Source organism: Equus asinus, chromosome 18 (assembly GCF_041296235.1).
Source record: "Equus asinus isolate D_3611 breed Donkey chromosome 18, EquAss-T2T_v2, whole genome shotgun sequence".
Lineage (NCBI taxonomy): Eukaryota > Metazoa > Chordata > Mammalia > Perissodactyla > Equidae > Equus > Equus asinus.
Genome location: NC_091807.1, coordinates 39,926,899 through 39,942,996, shown reverse-complemented (window position 1 = coordinate 39,942,996; position 16,098 = coordinate 39,926,899). Strand labels below are relative to the sequence as shown.

General features: G+C 59.3%; 1 protein-coding gene across 4 annotated transcripts; it reads left to right on the top strand.

Moving 5' to 3' along the window:
- The first annotated feature begins 4,622 nt into the window (after positions 1–4,622).
- Positions 4,623–14,444, top strand: ICOSLG (inducible T cell costimulator ligand). Of its 4 annotated transcripts, none has more exons than XM_044750919.2 (7): positions 4,626–4,810; positions 6,812–6,852; positions 7,994–8,353; positions 9,059–9,352; positions 10,437–10,618; positions 11,439–11,473; positions 12,445–14,444. In XM_044750919.2, exons 1-7 carry the CDS (start codon positions 4,797–4,799, stop codon positions 12,533–12,535), a joined length of 1,017 nt encoding a protein of 338 aa, XP_044606854.2. In that variant the 5' UTR covers positions 4,626–4,796; the 3' UTR covers positions 12,536–14,444. The 4 variants fall into 4 exon arrangements, with proteins under 4 accessions (XP_044606857.1, XP_044606854.2, XP_044606856.2 ...); XM_044750920.2 differs by having other exon boundaries at positions 4,640–4,810; positions 10,437–10,598; XM_044750922.2 differs by lacking the exon at positions 11,439–11,473 and having other exon boundaries at positions 4,623–4,810; positions 10,437–10,598.
- The last annotated feature ends 1,654 nt before the right edge of the window (positions 14,445–16,098 follow it).

Below are 16,098 nucleotides of genomic sequence, written 5' to 3'. Positions count from 1 at the left end.
AGACTCAGCTCGTCCTGGGCACTACCACCGGGCCTTGGGGCCCCCCTGGGACCAGCGCGGGTGCTGTAAGCAGTATGTAAAACACTTTGTGGAGGAAAGGTGGGGTTCACATTGAAGCTTTTGAAGTTTTAAAAAAAATATCTTAAAGTAGAATACAAGTTGTGATGGTGAATTTTATGTGTCGACACGGCTGGGCCACAGTGCCCAGATATTTGTCCCAACATTATTCTGGATGTTTCTGTGGAGCTGTTTTTTTGGATGGGATTAACACTTACATGGTGGACTCTGAGTAAAGCAGATCACCCGCTCTAATGTGGGCGGGCACTGTGGTCTGAATGTCTGTGTCCCCCTCCAAATTTACCTGTTGAAATCTGAACCCCCAGGGTGATGGTTTTAGGAGGTGGGGCCTTTGGGAGGTGACTCCAAAAGGGGATTAGTGCCCTTATAAAGGGGGCCCCACAGGGCTCCCTCACCCCTTCTGCCACGTGAGGATACAGGAAAAGTGTGCAACCAGGAAGAGGACATACGCCACCCATGCTGCACCCTGATCTCGCCCTTCCAGCCTCCAGAGCCGTGAGAAAGACATTTCTGTCTATAAGCCGCCCGGTGTGTCATATTTCGCTACAGCAGCCCGATCAACTGAGACAGCCTCATCTAAGCCACTGTCTTGGACGCAGGCCTGAACAGGACAGTGGCGGACCTCCTCTGAAGGAGGGAATTCAGCAGCAGGCCGCTGTGCGTTCCAGTTACAGCTCTCCCCTGGGCCTCCGGCCAGCCAGCCCACCCCACAGATTTTGGGTTTATTCAGCCTCCAAAATTGCCTGAGCCAATTCCTTGAAATAAATTTCTCTCTCTTTATATACATTCTCTTGGTTCTGTTTCTCTGGAGAGCCCTGACTAATACAGACATCTTCATCGCATCCACAGGAACCTTCTCTCATGGCAGGAATGGAGAACAATACTGGGCTCTGACATCACAGATCTCATGCCCAGAGGCTGATGTTGCAAGATCTGTAATGAAACCGAGATCATGCAGCCCCAGAAAACACGGAGGAAGTGGAGATGAGGGCATCCCAGCCCACATTAAGACCTTCCTGGGAGGCCAAGCTCTGGATCTCTGGATCCAAGCTGACCACAAAGACGTGCACCCATGGTGGCAACTGACAGGTCAGGGCATCATGACGGCTGTGCCCTGGCGGGCTGACTCCAGGCTGCTTCTGCCAAGGTAACCGACACCATGGGGGCGTGTCCCCACCTCATGTCCACTTTCTATCAGACTGCTCCCAAGCAGGGGCCACAGCTTTACATCTTTAATTCCCTCCCAAACACCTTGAGATTCTCCCTTTAAGTATTTTAATCCCACCCACAGGGCCCTTGTTTGTGACTCCCTGCGGTTGGCTGAATAACGACCCCCAAAAGATGTCCCCATCCTAGTGGCCTGTGAATGTCACCTTATAGGGAAAAAAAGGACTTAGCCAATGTGCTGAAATCAAGATGGGGAGGTTGTCCTGGACCATTCAGGTGGACCCTAAATGTGATCACAGAGGTCTTTACCAGGGGAGGCAGAGGGGGACTTGACCTCATACAGAGGAGAAGGCCGTGACCCTGGAGGCAGAGATGGAGGGGCAGCTGCAAGCTAAGGGATGCCTGGGCCCCCAGGGGCAGAAGCAGGAAGGCCCCTTTCACTGATTTCAGACTTCCAGCCTCTGGAGCTTCGGGAGAATCCATTTCTGCTGTTTTTAAGCACAGAGGCAACTGACACGGCCCCTAAGAGAAAAGGTGGGCTTCCCGGGACGAGGGATAAGTCAAGCTCCGAGCAGCAGCTGACGCCTGCGATGTCACAGCATGTGGCTGTGCTGGACCTCTAGTCAACTGGCGGGAGAAGCGGAGGGCAGGCCTGGGCCTCCAGCGTCAAGGTGCACGCTCCTTGCTTCCAGGTCTGCTCCGAGCTTCGAATCCCCAGCATGAATACAATTCCTACTTGGTTCTAAGGTCGCCTAGATATTCCTCTGGACGAGCTTCTCTCTCCACACCCCCTGACCACCTGAGAAACAGTCATGGTCAAGGGGAAGAAAGGAAGACCTTCCTGAAAGGCAGGAAGCCTCCTGAGGGGCGTTCTTTTCTCATGTGTTAAAATCCTCTGTTTGTAACCCACGCACCAGTGTTGGTATGAGGGCTCTGTGTTCATTAGCTCACAAGAACCACATATTAACTAGCCTACTTTGTGAGGAAGGTGTTATAATATCCCCCACTTCAAAAATGGGACAGAGGGGTTGAGTAACTTGCCCAATGTCACACAGCTCCTGAGAAGCAGAGTTGGGATTTGAACCTAGCACACACTTCTCAGGCTGAGGTTCCTGGGGCTGATCTTGGTCCCCCTCCTGGGGGTGCCCCTGCCTCCATGGCCCTAGTCCCACGTGGATGTCCCCTTCCAGCCCAGCGGCACTTCCCTGCCTGCTCAACAAACAGAGTACCACTCTTGGGTGGGCCTGGCAGCTGCGCTTGGCCTTCTGGGGTCTGGGGCGCCGGCCAGCTCTCCCGTGTTAGCCCCTTCTAGCCCCCTGCCCTCCACATCTCGCGGTGGGGCAGTGTCCGGACTGAGATGAAGGGCTTCGCTTCCGGACCCAACGGACTGGGCACCACATGAGAGGGCACCCTATGAGGGGGACTTAACCTAGGCCGGGAGGTGGGTGGGGGAGGGTGCTCTCCATCCCCCAGCAAACCTAGAGATTGCACGTGGGGCCCATCCCTCCCTGCTCCCCATCCAGGCGGGCGGAGTCAGGATCCTCGTGGGAGCCTCTGGGGGTGGTGCGCAATCCAGGCGTCAACCAATCAGCGCAGCCCCTCCCCTCTCCGCCTGCCCAATCACAGAATCCCGGGATTTGTGGGCGGGGCTGGACCGGGAAGGCTCGGGAGGTGGCCGCCCTCCCTCCGCACCTGCGGGTGATGCTGGGGCTGGCCGCCCCCAAACGCGGTCCTTCTCTACCAGCTGCTGCCGACCCAGGGGGAGAGGATCCAAGACCAACAACATCACGCCCCCTCCAGCCCCTCTGGGTCTCAGCCTGTGCCCCCTCGACTGTACCCCTATACTTTTTCAAGGTGCGCATTGGTTTTCTAGCTCCGGGAATGGGAAGCGTCCTGAGACTCCCTCTCTGAATTAATTTATGCCCACGCCCTGCTCTCCTAGCCAAATCCTACCTTTCCTCCCGGCCCCCACACCGTGCCCCTTTCACGACGCCCTCGCACCCCCAAGTTCAGACTGTCCTGCCCTCACGGGACCCTGGACCCTGAGCCCTGGCCTGGACCCCCGGCCCTGCCCTTCCGGCTAAAAGGGAGAGTGGGCACCTCTTTAAATCCCCCATCCCAGTCCCCTAGCCTGACCAGGGAGGAATGAAGCCCGGCTTCAGGACTGCATGCCCTCCCTGGCCACCGTTTCCCCGGCAGCTCCGACTCCTCCTGCGTACTCTCAGGAGCACGTGTCCCCACCTCCCGGCCCGTCTCTTTCCTTCCTAGTCTTGTTTGTTCGTGTCTCAGGAATGTTAACTTTCACGGGGCAGATAGTCTGTCTTTTTAAGCTTTCTCCTTAGTGCTCACATAGGACCTGGCCAGCACTCGAGCGAGAAATCTTTGTTGGATGAATGACAGCCTGGGGAGGTGACTGGGGCCAGGGAAGTCCCCCTTGGCTTTGCCCTCACCTTACCGGCTGCCCTCTTCTGACCCCCAAAGGCCAGCCTCTGCCTCCCCATCAGCCTGGGCAGCAGGACCCACCCCTCCTGCCTGTTCCACCGGACAAGAGCTTCCAGACCTGAGATGGGGTGCCTGGGACCCCGGGCCCTTCCAGGGAGGCCTCTGCAGGGGGGGGCACCCTATTCCCTCGTGGCCCCACCTCCTTCACCTCATTGGCACCTACCCAGCCGGTGCCAGAGGGTGGAGGGGGAGCACTGACTCAGCTGGGCCGAGAGAGGAGGAGTGGGGGGAGCTGGGCGGGGTGGGGAAGGGAGGAGATGGCTCCGAGCAGCCTTTCCCACAAAACAGGGTGCCACGCCCCAGAAGCTTAGAGGAGCAAAGATGAGTGGGTTTCCAGGCGGTGGGCTTCTTAGGGCTTTACTAAGTAAATATGCCGCAGCATGTGGCCCAGGACCCCGTAAAGGACAGGAGAACAAAGTTGTCGGGGGAGACCCAAGGCTGGACTAGAAGGTGGGGCCTGCCTGCCTCCCCTCCTCCCCCACTTCATTCATTCGTTCCTCAGCAGTCCTGCAGCGCTCGCTTTACAGAAGACCTGGAGGTCCCGACACAGCCCCGCCCGCCCGGGGCAGGGGCGCGCGGCCGCATTGGCGGGGCGCAGGGGGCGGGCGGAGCCAGGGCGCTGCGGGGCGCGGACGCCCTGCGCCACCTTGGGGGCATCACTTGGCCCCTCACGGCCCCTGCAGCTGCGCCAGCCCAGCCGCAGCACTCCGGGCCGCCCTCCTCCCCGGTACCATCGCCCCCGCAACGTCCCGGGGCACCTCCGCCGCTCAGGCCCCCGACTGGCCCCGTGGGCCGCGCAGGCTCCCAGCGGCCGAGCTTCCGCCGCGCCGCACCCGCCCGCGGCCGGGGCCCGGCAGGAACTGGGCCGCGGGCGGGGCGGGGCGCGGCGGCCGGGGCGGGGCCGGGGCCAGCTCTTGCGCCGGGTCCGGCCGAGCGCTCAGTCTAGGCGGGCACGCGGCGGGCGCTGGGCTCCCGCGCCTGGAGGTCTGCCGGGCCCGAGGGCTGCCGCGGCCTGAGGTCTCCCGCACTCCGAGTTCTCCGCTCCCACCATGTGGCTGAGAAGGTGAGCGCGCGGGCGGACGGGCCGGGCGGGAGCGGTGGGAGCTGCGGGGGCGCCGCGGTCGGGCCGGGGCTGGGGCCCAGCGCGCCCTGCTGTCCGCGGCCGGGGTCCCCGCTCAGCTGGCGGGGCGGCGGCGGGGAGTCCGCTCGGAGGGTCGGCCGCCAGGGAGCGGAGCGACATCGGGCGGGACGGGCGGGCGACGCGGTCACCTGCCGGCAGGTGGCATCCGCCCAGGGGAAGGCGCGGGGAGGGCCGGGCCGTGGGGGTGGACCGCAGGGCGTAGGTGTGCTTGGGGGCGGGGTCCCTGCGAAGGGAAGGGAAAGAGCGAAAGCTGGAAGGAGGCAAGACGCACCGCACACATGCTCACTACCCCCTCCCCCCCCCCGCCCTCCGCCCCCGCCCTCCGCCCCCGCCCCCCCTCGGCCCCCCCCCCCGCCCCTGCTCATCTGGGATTCCCCCCTCCCGCATCAGCAGAGCCGAACTGCCTGGGCCAGCCCAGGGCTCCTGGCTTCCTCCCGGCCTGAGGGGGTGGTTGACGGCTTTGCTCCCAACGTTTTGCCAAAATATCCCCTTCAGGGCATGTTGTAGGGGGGACAGCCTGTGTCCCCCTTGATGAGCTGGTGAGGCACTCCATCCCTATATGTCCCACCCACACAGCCCAAAAGCCTGCCCACACTTGGGTCCCCATGCCCGGTCTTCCCAGTTAGAAATAGAGGTAGTTAACACTGTTCCCTAAGAGAGGAAAATAAAACTACTAGACTATCACAGCCGTCCACACCCAGAGCCAGGGGCAGGGGCCTGGGTAGTGGGGGCCAGGGTGGAGGGTGGGACGGGGCCAGACATGACAGCAGGGTGGGAGGAGGGCCAAAGGGGCGGTACCTGGGGAGCAGCCAAACTGTTCTCCCCTGCTAGAGCCCAGAGCAGATGCTGGTGCCCTCCAGAAAGCCCCCAGAGGCCCTGAAGGGCACGTGCTCCCTGGACCCTGACCAGAGACACAGTGGGCCTGGTGAGCACCCACTGGGTGGGCGCCATAGGAGACCAAAGCCGGCCACAGAAGGGTTTTCACAGCTTTGTATTTTGGAAGGTTGCTCTGGCTGTGGGAAAGATGGCTGGTGGGGTTAAGACTAGGTGGAGGTTTTGGAAGCCATCCCTTCAAGCAGAAATGGTGGCCCCAACGGGGACAGTGAGAGAGGCCATGCCCACTGGCAGGCTGTGGCCTCTCTGGTGTGTGGGCGACCCCCTGGTGGCCCTGCTTGGCATAGGCAGGACAGCAGTGCATGCCCGATGTTGCCTGCATGGGATGTGCCTCCATGCAGACTCACATGACAGCTGTGGGGGCAGAGCAAGGTTTCTGTGGGTCCAGAGCTCAGGGGACATGGCATCCTGGGAGGCCTGCTGGAGGGGCTGGCTAGGCGGAGGCATGCAGGGCGCAGAGCCTCCCAAACTGAGGCTGCTAGGAGCCTGGGAAGTCACGAGAGGGGTTTGCTGGCCTCCGGCAGCTCGGGAGGAGCCGTCAGCTTGGGTTTCAGAATGATCATGTTCCTCCAGAGGGTAGTCCCGCAGCTCACCTGCCCCTGCCATCGGTTGTCTTAGATCTTCTCTGACTCTCCAAATTTAGATGAAGCTTTGGATATAAATACCTTGAAAGTGTTTTTTCCCGATTTTATAGAGTTTCTTGGAATGCATCCCCTGTGAGGCTGGGCCACCAGGGAGTGGAAGGCCATGGCCACCTTTTATCATCACACTCTCATCATTGTTTTACAGGGGGTGGGGGCTGCTTAACTCAGGAGCTGGCCTGGTGCAGGGCTGCCAGCCCCTAGGGACGTGCTGTGCCGGGCCGGGAGGACGTGGTCCTGGCTCCCTTCCCTCAGCTCCCAGGGGGCCTAGGCCGAGGGGCTGGCTGGCTGTGGATGTGTCACATTTCCGTGTGGGTGGACCCGGCTCCTGCCCGGGAGCAGCAGCCTGCCAGTGGGACTCATCTGCGTTTCTGGTTGTTTCTTCCAGTCTCAGACTGCTGCTACTGCTGTTCAGCGGCCTGCAAGCTGGTAAGTTCAGACGGAGCTCTTCCTGGGTGTGAGCAGCAGCGAGACAGCTTTCCAGGCCTTCCAGTCTGAGCAGTGAGGACCACAGGATGCTGACGTCAGCAGGCTCCTCACCACAGGGCCCTTAGGAAACAGCCGGGCCCCCAGCTCCGGGGTGACGTGGGGGACTGAAGGCCACAAAGGGGAAGGCTGTCCAGACCCGGGAGTCCTGTTTTATGTTGTGTTTGGCGTAGGTAGAATGCACTTCCTCCCACGCGTGTCAGCCCCTCCGCTTTCCAGATGAGCCAGGAGCCCGGGGCTTCCTGTTTCTCCCGGCACCTTCGTCCCAGTCAGCCCTGGGGAGCCCCCAAAGCCACCAGCTTCCAGAAGAGCACAGAGCAGGGATGCGGCACTGCAGCCGAGACCCAGGCCTTGCGGGGCCCTCCATCCCTGAGGGTGGCAGGGTCAGGGGACACGGCCACCTTCCCTGCAGGCATTTAAGTGGCTGTGCGATGGTCAAACCACTGATACGTTACATGAGCCTTTTCAGACGTAGTGCAGACGGCATTATAATGCTGTTGTTGAGAAACTGATGTTTTCTTTCAAACGCTGAACTTTAAAGAAAACCTTTTTATTTTGAATTCATTCTAAACTCCCAAGAAATAGCAAAAATAGTGCAGAGGGGCCCAGGCCCCCACTTATCCCAATGCTAGCCTCCTACATATGATAGGAAATAACATCGGACGATACGTTGGGGCAGCTTATTGTAGGTGTCTGAATTTCTAAAATATGATTGCATTGCTACGTGTATTTTTTCCCCCTCCCCAGAGCCTCAGTACATAGTTGTCTATCCTAGCTGTATGTCTTTCTAGTCCTTCTATGTGGGCCCCAGTCACAGCATGGCCACTGACAAATGAGTGGTGTGGTTCTGTGCCCAGGAACTAAACCCAGGCCACAAAGTGGACTGTGATGGAACTTTAAGCACGAGGCCGTCAGGGCCGGCTCCCTGTGTGCGTCTTTATACATTCCTTTTCTACAGAAATGAGTCAGACTTAGTGTTTGAGTCTTGCAACCAAGAAGCTACCTACCCCACCCCCTGTAGAGTGAGTTTGAAGCCAGGAGCCACCCTCTGAAAGCAAATTTTGTACTTTTTGAATCGTTGCAGATGTTCAAGAAAAAGAAGTCAGAGCGATGGTCGGCAGCAACGTCAATCTCACCTGCATTTACCCAGAAAAAAACAGCTTTGATTTAAGTGACCTTTTTGTTTATTGGCAAATCAGTGTCCCTGGCCAACAGGAAACCGTGGTTGCTTACTACCTCTCTGGGAACAGCTCCACCGGCCACCACGATGACCACTACCGGCACCGGGCCCGGCTGTCGCTGGAAGGCATGAAACAGGGAGACTTCTCTCTGCTTTTGTCCAATGTCACCCCCCAAGATGCCCAGAAGTTTAAATGCCTGGTGTTCAGGAAATCCTTAGGACCGATGGAGATTTTGCAAGTTGTGATCACGCTGAACGTGGCAGGTAAGGCCGTGCGGCTGACAGAACGGATTTCATCCCAGCCTTACGTCCTGGAAAAAGATTCCTAAGACCCTTTTTCTGGCTCAGTCACCTGTTTTTTTCCCATAAAGAAAATCCTATCTCTCGTAGCGGGCTTCTGCTGAACCGTGTGTGAAGGTGAACTGGTTAAAAAATTGTTCGGCTCATAAGCGAGGTTTCCGTAACCTCAGGCGGCCTGTTTCAGAAGAAGCCCTCATCTGGCTATCTTTGCCTCCAACTCTCCAATTCAACTCCAACTGGATTTTTTTTTAATGAAATTGGGAGAGAGCGCGCTATAAGGCACTAAATGAGATCAGAATTTAGGAAGAAAGTTAAAGTTGCTCAGCCCGCTTGCTCGGGGCCCCGTGCAGAGGAGAGACGGGCTGTGTCCGTTTCAGATGAATTACAGAGTCTCTGTGTCACTAGATTCAGATGAGGCCGACCTTCTTGGAGAGGGAAGCAGCTTCCAGTCACTGCCCGCCGGGCTCAGGAGCCTCTTGCTGAGGGTGAAGGGGGGGACTCCAATGGTCTGTGCCCACTGCCCAGACCACAGCCCTGGTCCTGCCTCTCCACCAGGATCAGGGGCACAACGGGCCACCTCCCTGTAGCCTGGCCTTCGGTGCCGTCTACCCCTCCATTTCTGACCTTCACAACCTGGGGTCCCTCACTGCCCGTTTCTCTCCCCTGCAGCCAACTACAGCATGCCCGTGGTCAGCATCCCCAGCGCCCCCTCCCAGGACAAGGAGCTCACCTTTACGTGCACGTCTACAAATGGCTATCCAAGGCCGAATGTCTACTGGATCAACAAGACGGACAACAGCCTGCTGGACGAGGCCCTGCAGAACAACACGGTCTCCTTGAACGAGAGGGGCTTGTACGATGTGGTCAGCATCCTGAAGATCCAGTGGAGCCCCAACGTGAACGTCGGCTGCTGCATAGAGAACGTGCTTCTGCACCAAAACCTGACCGTCAGCAGCCAGACAGGTGAGGTCCCCGGGGTCTGCACCGCCGCTGCTGAGATGACAGGTGGAAGTGGGAGGCGAGGGGCCTCTGGGATGGAGTCTGTGGGCCCCGCCTGCTGCAGCAAGGGGGTGCCGCCAGCAGGACCCTCACATAACCTCTCCTGCACTGCAGGTGGGATGTAAAATGGTGCGGCCGCTGGGGAGGACAGTCTGGCAGCTCCTCAAAAGTTAAATGTAGGGTTTCCATGTGATTCAGCAATCCCACTCCTAGGTGTGTGCCTCAGAGAATTGAAAACGAGACCCAAACAAATGCTTGTACATGAGCACTCATGGCAGCACCATTCACAATCGCCAAAAGGTGGAAAGAAGCCGTGCCCGGGGTCGGGTAAAGGAGTAAACACAATGTGGTCCGTCCACGTGGTGGAATAGCGTTCAGCCGCAGAAAGGAATGCAGGGCAGACACGCCACAACGTGGACGAACCGTGAAAACATTGTCCTAGTCAGAGCAGCCAGACGCAGAGGTCCCACATCGTGATTCCTTTGATGTGAAGTGTTCCGAGTAGGTAAACCCGTACAGACAGAAAGCCTCTTAGAGGTGGCCGGGGGCTGGGGGCGGGGGCGGGGAGTGACTGCTGATGAGTGTGGAGGTTCCTTTTGGGGTGATGAAAAGTTCTGGAACTAGGCAATGGTTATGGGTGCACTACACTGTGAATGTACTAAATGCCACTCAATTTTCGCTTTAAAAAGGTGAATTTTATGTGAATTCCACCTTGATTTTTTTTTTTTTAAAAGCCAGCAATAAAGCTAGAAAAAAATTAAATTCGGTTAAATTTTAAAAGTCAGATGAGTCTGATGCTGCACACCCCTCCCCAGGCGTGGAGGTTTAGGCTGGGATCACAGCCACACAGGCAGGTGGGGAGACTGAGACCCCTGGAGAGACGAAGGCTCCCCCTGAAGTGAGAACCCTTCTCCGTTTTGGGGTTCACAGCGTGATGCCAGGGCAGCTCTTTGGAATGGCTGTGTCCAGTGCTCCCTTCTTCAGGATGGAAAGAGACCCCCTTCTTCCTTCCCCTTTAAGTCTTGGGTTGTTTTCCTCTTTCTCATAGAAATGCTCACTGGGACCAAGGACAGCATCACAGAGAAACCCACCGAGACCCACGAGGAGAGAAACAGAGCCCTGTTCAGCATCCTGGCCATCCTGGCCGTGGCTGTGGCCGTGGCCACAGGCTGGATGTGCAGGAGCAGGTGCCCCGGGAGAAGCGGCACAGGTACCCGACGGGCGCTTGAGGTAGATGGCGGATGTTTCTTCTGTCAGTGTGAGCGTTTGCCTTTTTCAAAGCAAAGCCCTGTTTACAAGCTCCTCAAGATGCTGCTTTCTTACGAAGGCAGTTTTAACGGCGTTAACATTCGTGAGCGTCAGCAGCCCCCTAGCTCCAGGATGTGGCTTGGAAGCCCTGACGCCTCAGGCTGCACATTCCTGAAACGGCCTGGCTTCCAGGGGTGGGATGGGAATGACGGACTCCGACTTTAGAGGTGAGGACGCACTTCATTGCTGTGGGAGCTGAGCCGCCGTCAATCCTAACAAAGGCTGTCTGTCCAACCCCAGCCAAACCCAAAGACAGATCCATTGAGTCTGGGTTTTGATTGTAAACCAAAGTAGCAGAACTCACAGTGGAGGCAGAAGAGCCCAGAATGTGGACACGGTGACGACCCCGTGTCACAAGACAGGCCTGCAGGGCCGGCCTGGGGGCAGAGGTCGGTGGGCATCCCCAAGGGTCCTAATACAAAGTAGGGCTCTTCCTGGGCCCTGGGAGGGTGGGGACAAGGGCAGCGCCCGGATAAATGGACCAGTTGCTGCTGGATTGAGGTAGCTCACCGCTGGAGCCCTCCCCGATGGAAGGAAGTTTCCACGTCCCGTCCTGGAGTTTCCAGTGTGTTGCCAATTCCATCATCCCAGAAATACTTCCCCCACCCTCGGCCCCACTGCCAATCTGGCCAGGCCGCAGAGTGTCTTAAAGGGTCTCCCTGCACTGGGGGCGCTGGGGTCTTTAGAGGGGCCCCTCCCTGCCTTTGCTGCCCATCCTGAGCATTTGTGGTTTGCTCTGCAGGTGCCTGGCAGCGAGGCCCAGGTAGGAGCTCACCGGTGAGTTTGCCAAGAGGGGAGGAGGCTTGTGGAGAAAGCGGGCTGGTTACGGGGCCCCGGCCAGCCTGGCTCTTGGCTTCCTCTGCTGTTTGCCTTTTGGCACGAGCAATACTTGATGACCAGGAAATAGATGTTTCCATTTTCAGAGACTCGGTGAAACCCCCAGTGAGGCTTAGGGTATTTCCTACTGGCTCCCTTTGGCATGGGTCCTGTCCTTGTGTATACTCACTGACATACAGACATTCCGAACACACACAGAGCCTGGGACGCTGACCCCCGGGCACCTCCACCCAGCTTCCATTCTCCATCCTCACTGCCTCCGTGCGCCCCTCCCTGCAGGGGACTGCAGCGAGTCCAGATACCACGTCCTTGTAATAGAGCAGTTAGCTGGTGTCTCCTGGCAGAGGCACGCACCCCACAGTCCTGGGAGCAAAGGTCGATGTGATTCTCATCCTGATTTGGGGAAACATTCACACGGGGTCCCCGGTTTCCAGCAGCAGGTGTCTTGGGCTGCTAGGGGCCAGGGCTTTGCAGTCAGGCTGGTCCGGCTCCACTCCTTAGGCAAGTGACCGCACCTCTCTGAGCCCCATTTCTCCACCTATGAGCAGGAGTCCTCCTGGGGAGGGGGGGCCTGAGGTGTGCACAACCTGCAGCACAGTGCCTGGCCCACAGCACCCACCACAAGTGGTCCCACCTGTGCAGCTAGGTCACGCTGGCTGACTTGCTGCGGGAGATGCACTCCCCAGGCCCGCGTGAGCCCATTTTGGGTGACTCTGGGGCACGGCTCGCTCAGACATCTGGGCTGGCCTGTTCCTGCAGAGTCAGGCGCTGTGCACTGCTCACAGGCAGCTGCTTCTGAGGCTTCAGCCTCGGTTTTCACCGTCCTGAGTCCTGAGAACCCCACCTCTGCCCCCCAAACAGAGGTGAGCAGGCCCAGGGCTCATCCGTCTCCCTTCTTCTCTCCTTCCAAGACCGCATGTGAAGAGAACTCACCCCCCGAGATGTGGACAGGGCTTCTGTGAGATGCCGCGGGGGGACGTCGGACGGCAGCTTGAGAATTGACTCGGGTGGCTGGTGACGAAAGGGGACTTCATGGACCTGGAGCCTCTGCGGCCTGGAGGGGACATGCAGGGGCTTCTCCTGGAAGGACCACGCCTGAGCACAGGGGGAACATGCTGCATGGTGTCCTGATACCGGAATGAGACCCTTTCTAAAGGGTCCACAGCTCTGGGACACGCATGTCCCAAGGGAGTGGGCTCCTCGCCTTCGCTGCTGAACCCAGAAGGGGAAAGGGGCCTGGGACGGCTCCTCCCCACAAGCCGTGAAACTCTTCTCAGGATCCCAGACACGGCCAGGGGACAGGGGTTTCTGAGACTGGAGGAAGCACGTCCCGTTTGCAAAGAAGAATAGGGGCACCCACCCTCTTCCAGGACGATTTCTGCTGGGTGGAGGTCACTCGGGCATTTTGGGAGACGGAAATGCAGGGGCTCACTGTGATTCTGCCATGAGGACCCCACCCCACCCTGAGGGCAGGAACCCACATGTCTGTGCACGTGGGTGTGTCCCAAATGCAGGAAATGGTCAACACCGAAAAACCCCTGGAAGACTCCCCCGGAATTCACTGGGAACTTGTTGGTTTTGGTCAAAAGCTAGGTTTCCCTCCTAAAAAGCACAATGAGGTTTCTCGAGAAGAGAGTCTGCCGCCGGGCCCCACGTACATGGGACACAGGAGCCTCTCGGGCGCTCGGCTCTGCCGCGGGAGAAGCAGAAACACTGCCCGGACAGGACCGAGGACACGAATCTCCAGGGGACACGGGCTTGGACATGTGACCATCGATGTCCTTCAGGGTGGCCACGATGTGGCTGGAGAGGGCACGCCCCCAGCGGCCTCTCAGAGTGAGTCAGTAGGTCCTCCCGAGCGCGGGGCGGGCAGCTCCTTGCCACTCTCTGCGCTGGTCGCCCACAGCCCCCCGCCTGACCTCCTCCCAAAACCTGCACGGTCGAATGGTGGCCTCGGACTCAAATGCCGGGGTCCTCGGAGCCCAGCAGGCCCCCCAGGTGATGGGAGCCGGACAGTGGCCCAAGTCCACACAGGTGTGCGGCCCGTGGCCCTGACCCTCCCCGGGCAGTTTCCATGTTGGTGCCTAGAGTGGACCTAGCAGTTTGACCTTCCAGCAGGTTCTGCAGAGGAGGCTCTGGGTACCCAGGTGTGCAGCCCCAGGAGAATGGGGCCTATTGTTCCGCCCGGGGTCAGGCAGCACTGACACCATGTAAGGCGTACATCCTAGACCCAGATTTGGAGCCAAAGTGAGGACGGGCGTCCATGGGGAAGCAGAGTTCAATACTGCTACAGGAAATTGTCTATCTGTTTTTGTACCAGAAAGCCCTCACACGGCTTTTAGATGAGTGTGATGAGGGAGGTACCCAGACTTTTAACGTGAAAGCATTAGAAGACGCTCATTGTTTCTAAAAGGACAGAAATGTTGCCAACTGGCATCTGGAGCGAAGAAGCCCAAGGAGCCGCTTGGGGTGCCTGACGCCAGGACACACGCCCCACCCCACCCCAAGCCTGGGCCGAGGGTCCTGCACCACCCTGCAGCCTCAAGGCCTGGCCTGCCATCCCCCGCAGACCCTGAGCGGCCCCTGGAGACCCTCGGGGTGGCTGAGGCCGTGCTCTCCACACTGAGTCATCATCTTCCCACTGGTCCCAACGGACCCTCGTGGCCTGGCTCCCCCTCCCTCACTGCTCCAGCGTGCCCCTCCAGGGGCCTCGGGTCTGGGGAAGACGGGCGTGCCTCTAGAGGGGACCGCAATGCACTTTGGTGTCTGCGAGGCTTACACAGGTACCCTTCGCCCTTCCAGCCTGAGCAACCGCTGTTCACTCCATATGCTGTGTTGCAGGCAGGCTGAATGCCAATATTTTGACATCTGTTTCAGAAAACTGACATAAGCAAATACAGGTATAAGCTGTGCCTATGTCCAGTGGCTTCAGTCAGCACAGCGGGTGGTGCCCGGTCATCTCAGTTCATCCTCACTACTGGTCTGGGGCACCTGCCTCTGCCCCAGTGGTTCTCACCCAGAGGCGGTTCTGTCGTCCAGGGGACGCTGGGCAAGTCTGAGACATTTTGGGTTGTCCCATTTGGGGGTCGCTGCTGGCCTCCACTGGGTAGAGGCCGCTGGCACAGGATGGCCCATGGCAGAGAAGCATGCCACCCACAAGTCGGTGGTCCCAGGGTGAGGGCACTTGCCCATGGGGGGCAGGGCGAGTGGATCTCCTCCCTCCTGTCCCCGTTGCTCTGGGCCTCGGGAGCACTGCCGCCTGACACGGTGGTTCCTGCCCACGGCTGGCTGTGGCACAGGAGAGGTGACTCATGGTTGACAGCGCCAGGCCTGGGATGTTCCAGGTCAGGGTCGTCAGCCTCCTTCCCACCCAGCACAGCCCCTGGGTCTGACACCCTCGGTCAGAGGCTGGAGCCCACTGTCCTCCTCCATGTCCTCCCTGTCCCCACCCCACCACTCGGGCTGTGGTCCGAGCACCGGGCTCCGCCCTGAGAGTGTGATTCATTGCCACATGTTCTGGGGCCTCCTGACCCCGAGGTCAGCCTGGAGCAGGTGCCCAAGGCTGCCGTGTCACACCTGAGTGGGGGTTCCCCAGGCAGGGACGGGGCTGTGAGGGGGGACGTGGTCGCCCAAAAGGCAGTGGGGTCTGCGCTCCGAGAGGCAGCGGGGTGACCTGGGGAACCGAGGACTGATGAAGGAGCAGTTTCCCGGAGAGCACACTTCCACACGTGTGGTTCAAAATGTCCCAAACGAGTGGACCCAGGTGCGGGACGAGGGGACAGTGAAGACCCCTGCTCTCAGCAGACCCAGGGAGGGCCCCCCGCCGACATCTCCCTGAACCCAAAAAAACCACCATGAGGGGACAGGAGCAGACACCACAACTCAGCAAATGCTACGCAGAAGGCTGCTGGGCCCAGGAGCCCAGGGCCCCGGACAGGGAGGGCGTGTGTGCCATGTGTGCAGTGACGGGGCCAGGCAGGGCGCTGGGGACACACCCGCTGCAGAGGCTGTGAGCCGCGAGGGCCCTGGGCTGCCCAGAATGCCAGGAACCCACTCTGTCACAGTCTGGAGGCTGGAGGTCCAAGGTCAAGGTGTCGGTGGGGCTGGTTTCCTCTGGGGTGGACACCCTGAGGGAGGGAGGACCCTGCCGTGTCTCTGGCAGCTTCTGGTGGCTCCAAGTGACCTTTGGCGTGGGGCTACACCCCTCGGTCTCTGTGCTGTCCTCCGTCTGTGTCCTCTCCTCCTCTTACAGGACACCAGTCATTGGATTCAGGGCCCCCCCTGACACAGGGTGACCTCCCCATAACTAATTACATCTGCAGGGATCCTATTTCTAAACACGGCCACGTTCGGAGTTTCCAGGACACTGTTCAGCCACAGCTTGCAGGCACTGTGCCGCCCTGCCGGGCTCACCCTCGTGGATGACTGTGCACGGACACAGCCCAATTCACGCCTCCCCTCCAGGGAACACCCACCACCTGAACCCAGCCCACCCCTGCTAGTCAGGTCCTGCCCCTGCGGGAGCATCTCCCCACGCAGTATCCCAGCAGGAGACCGCGGTTCCT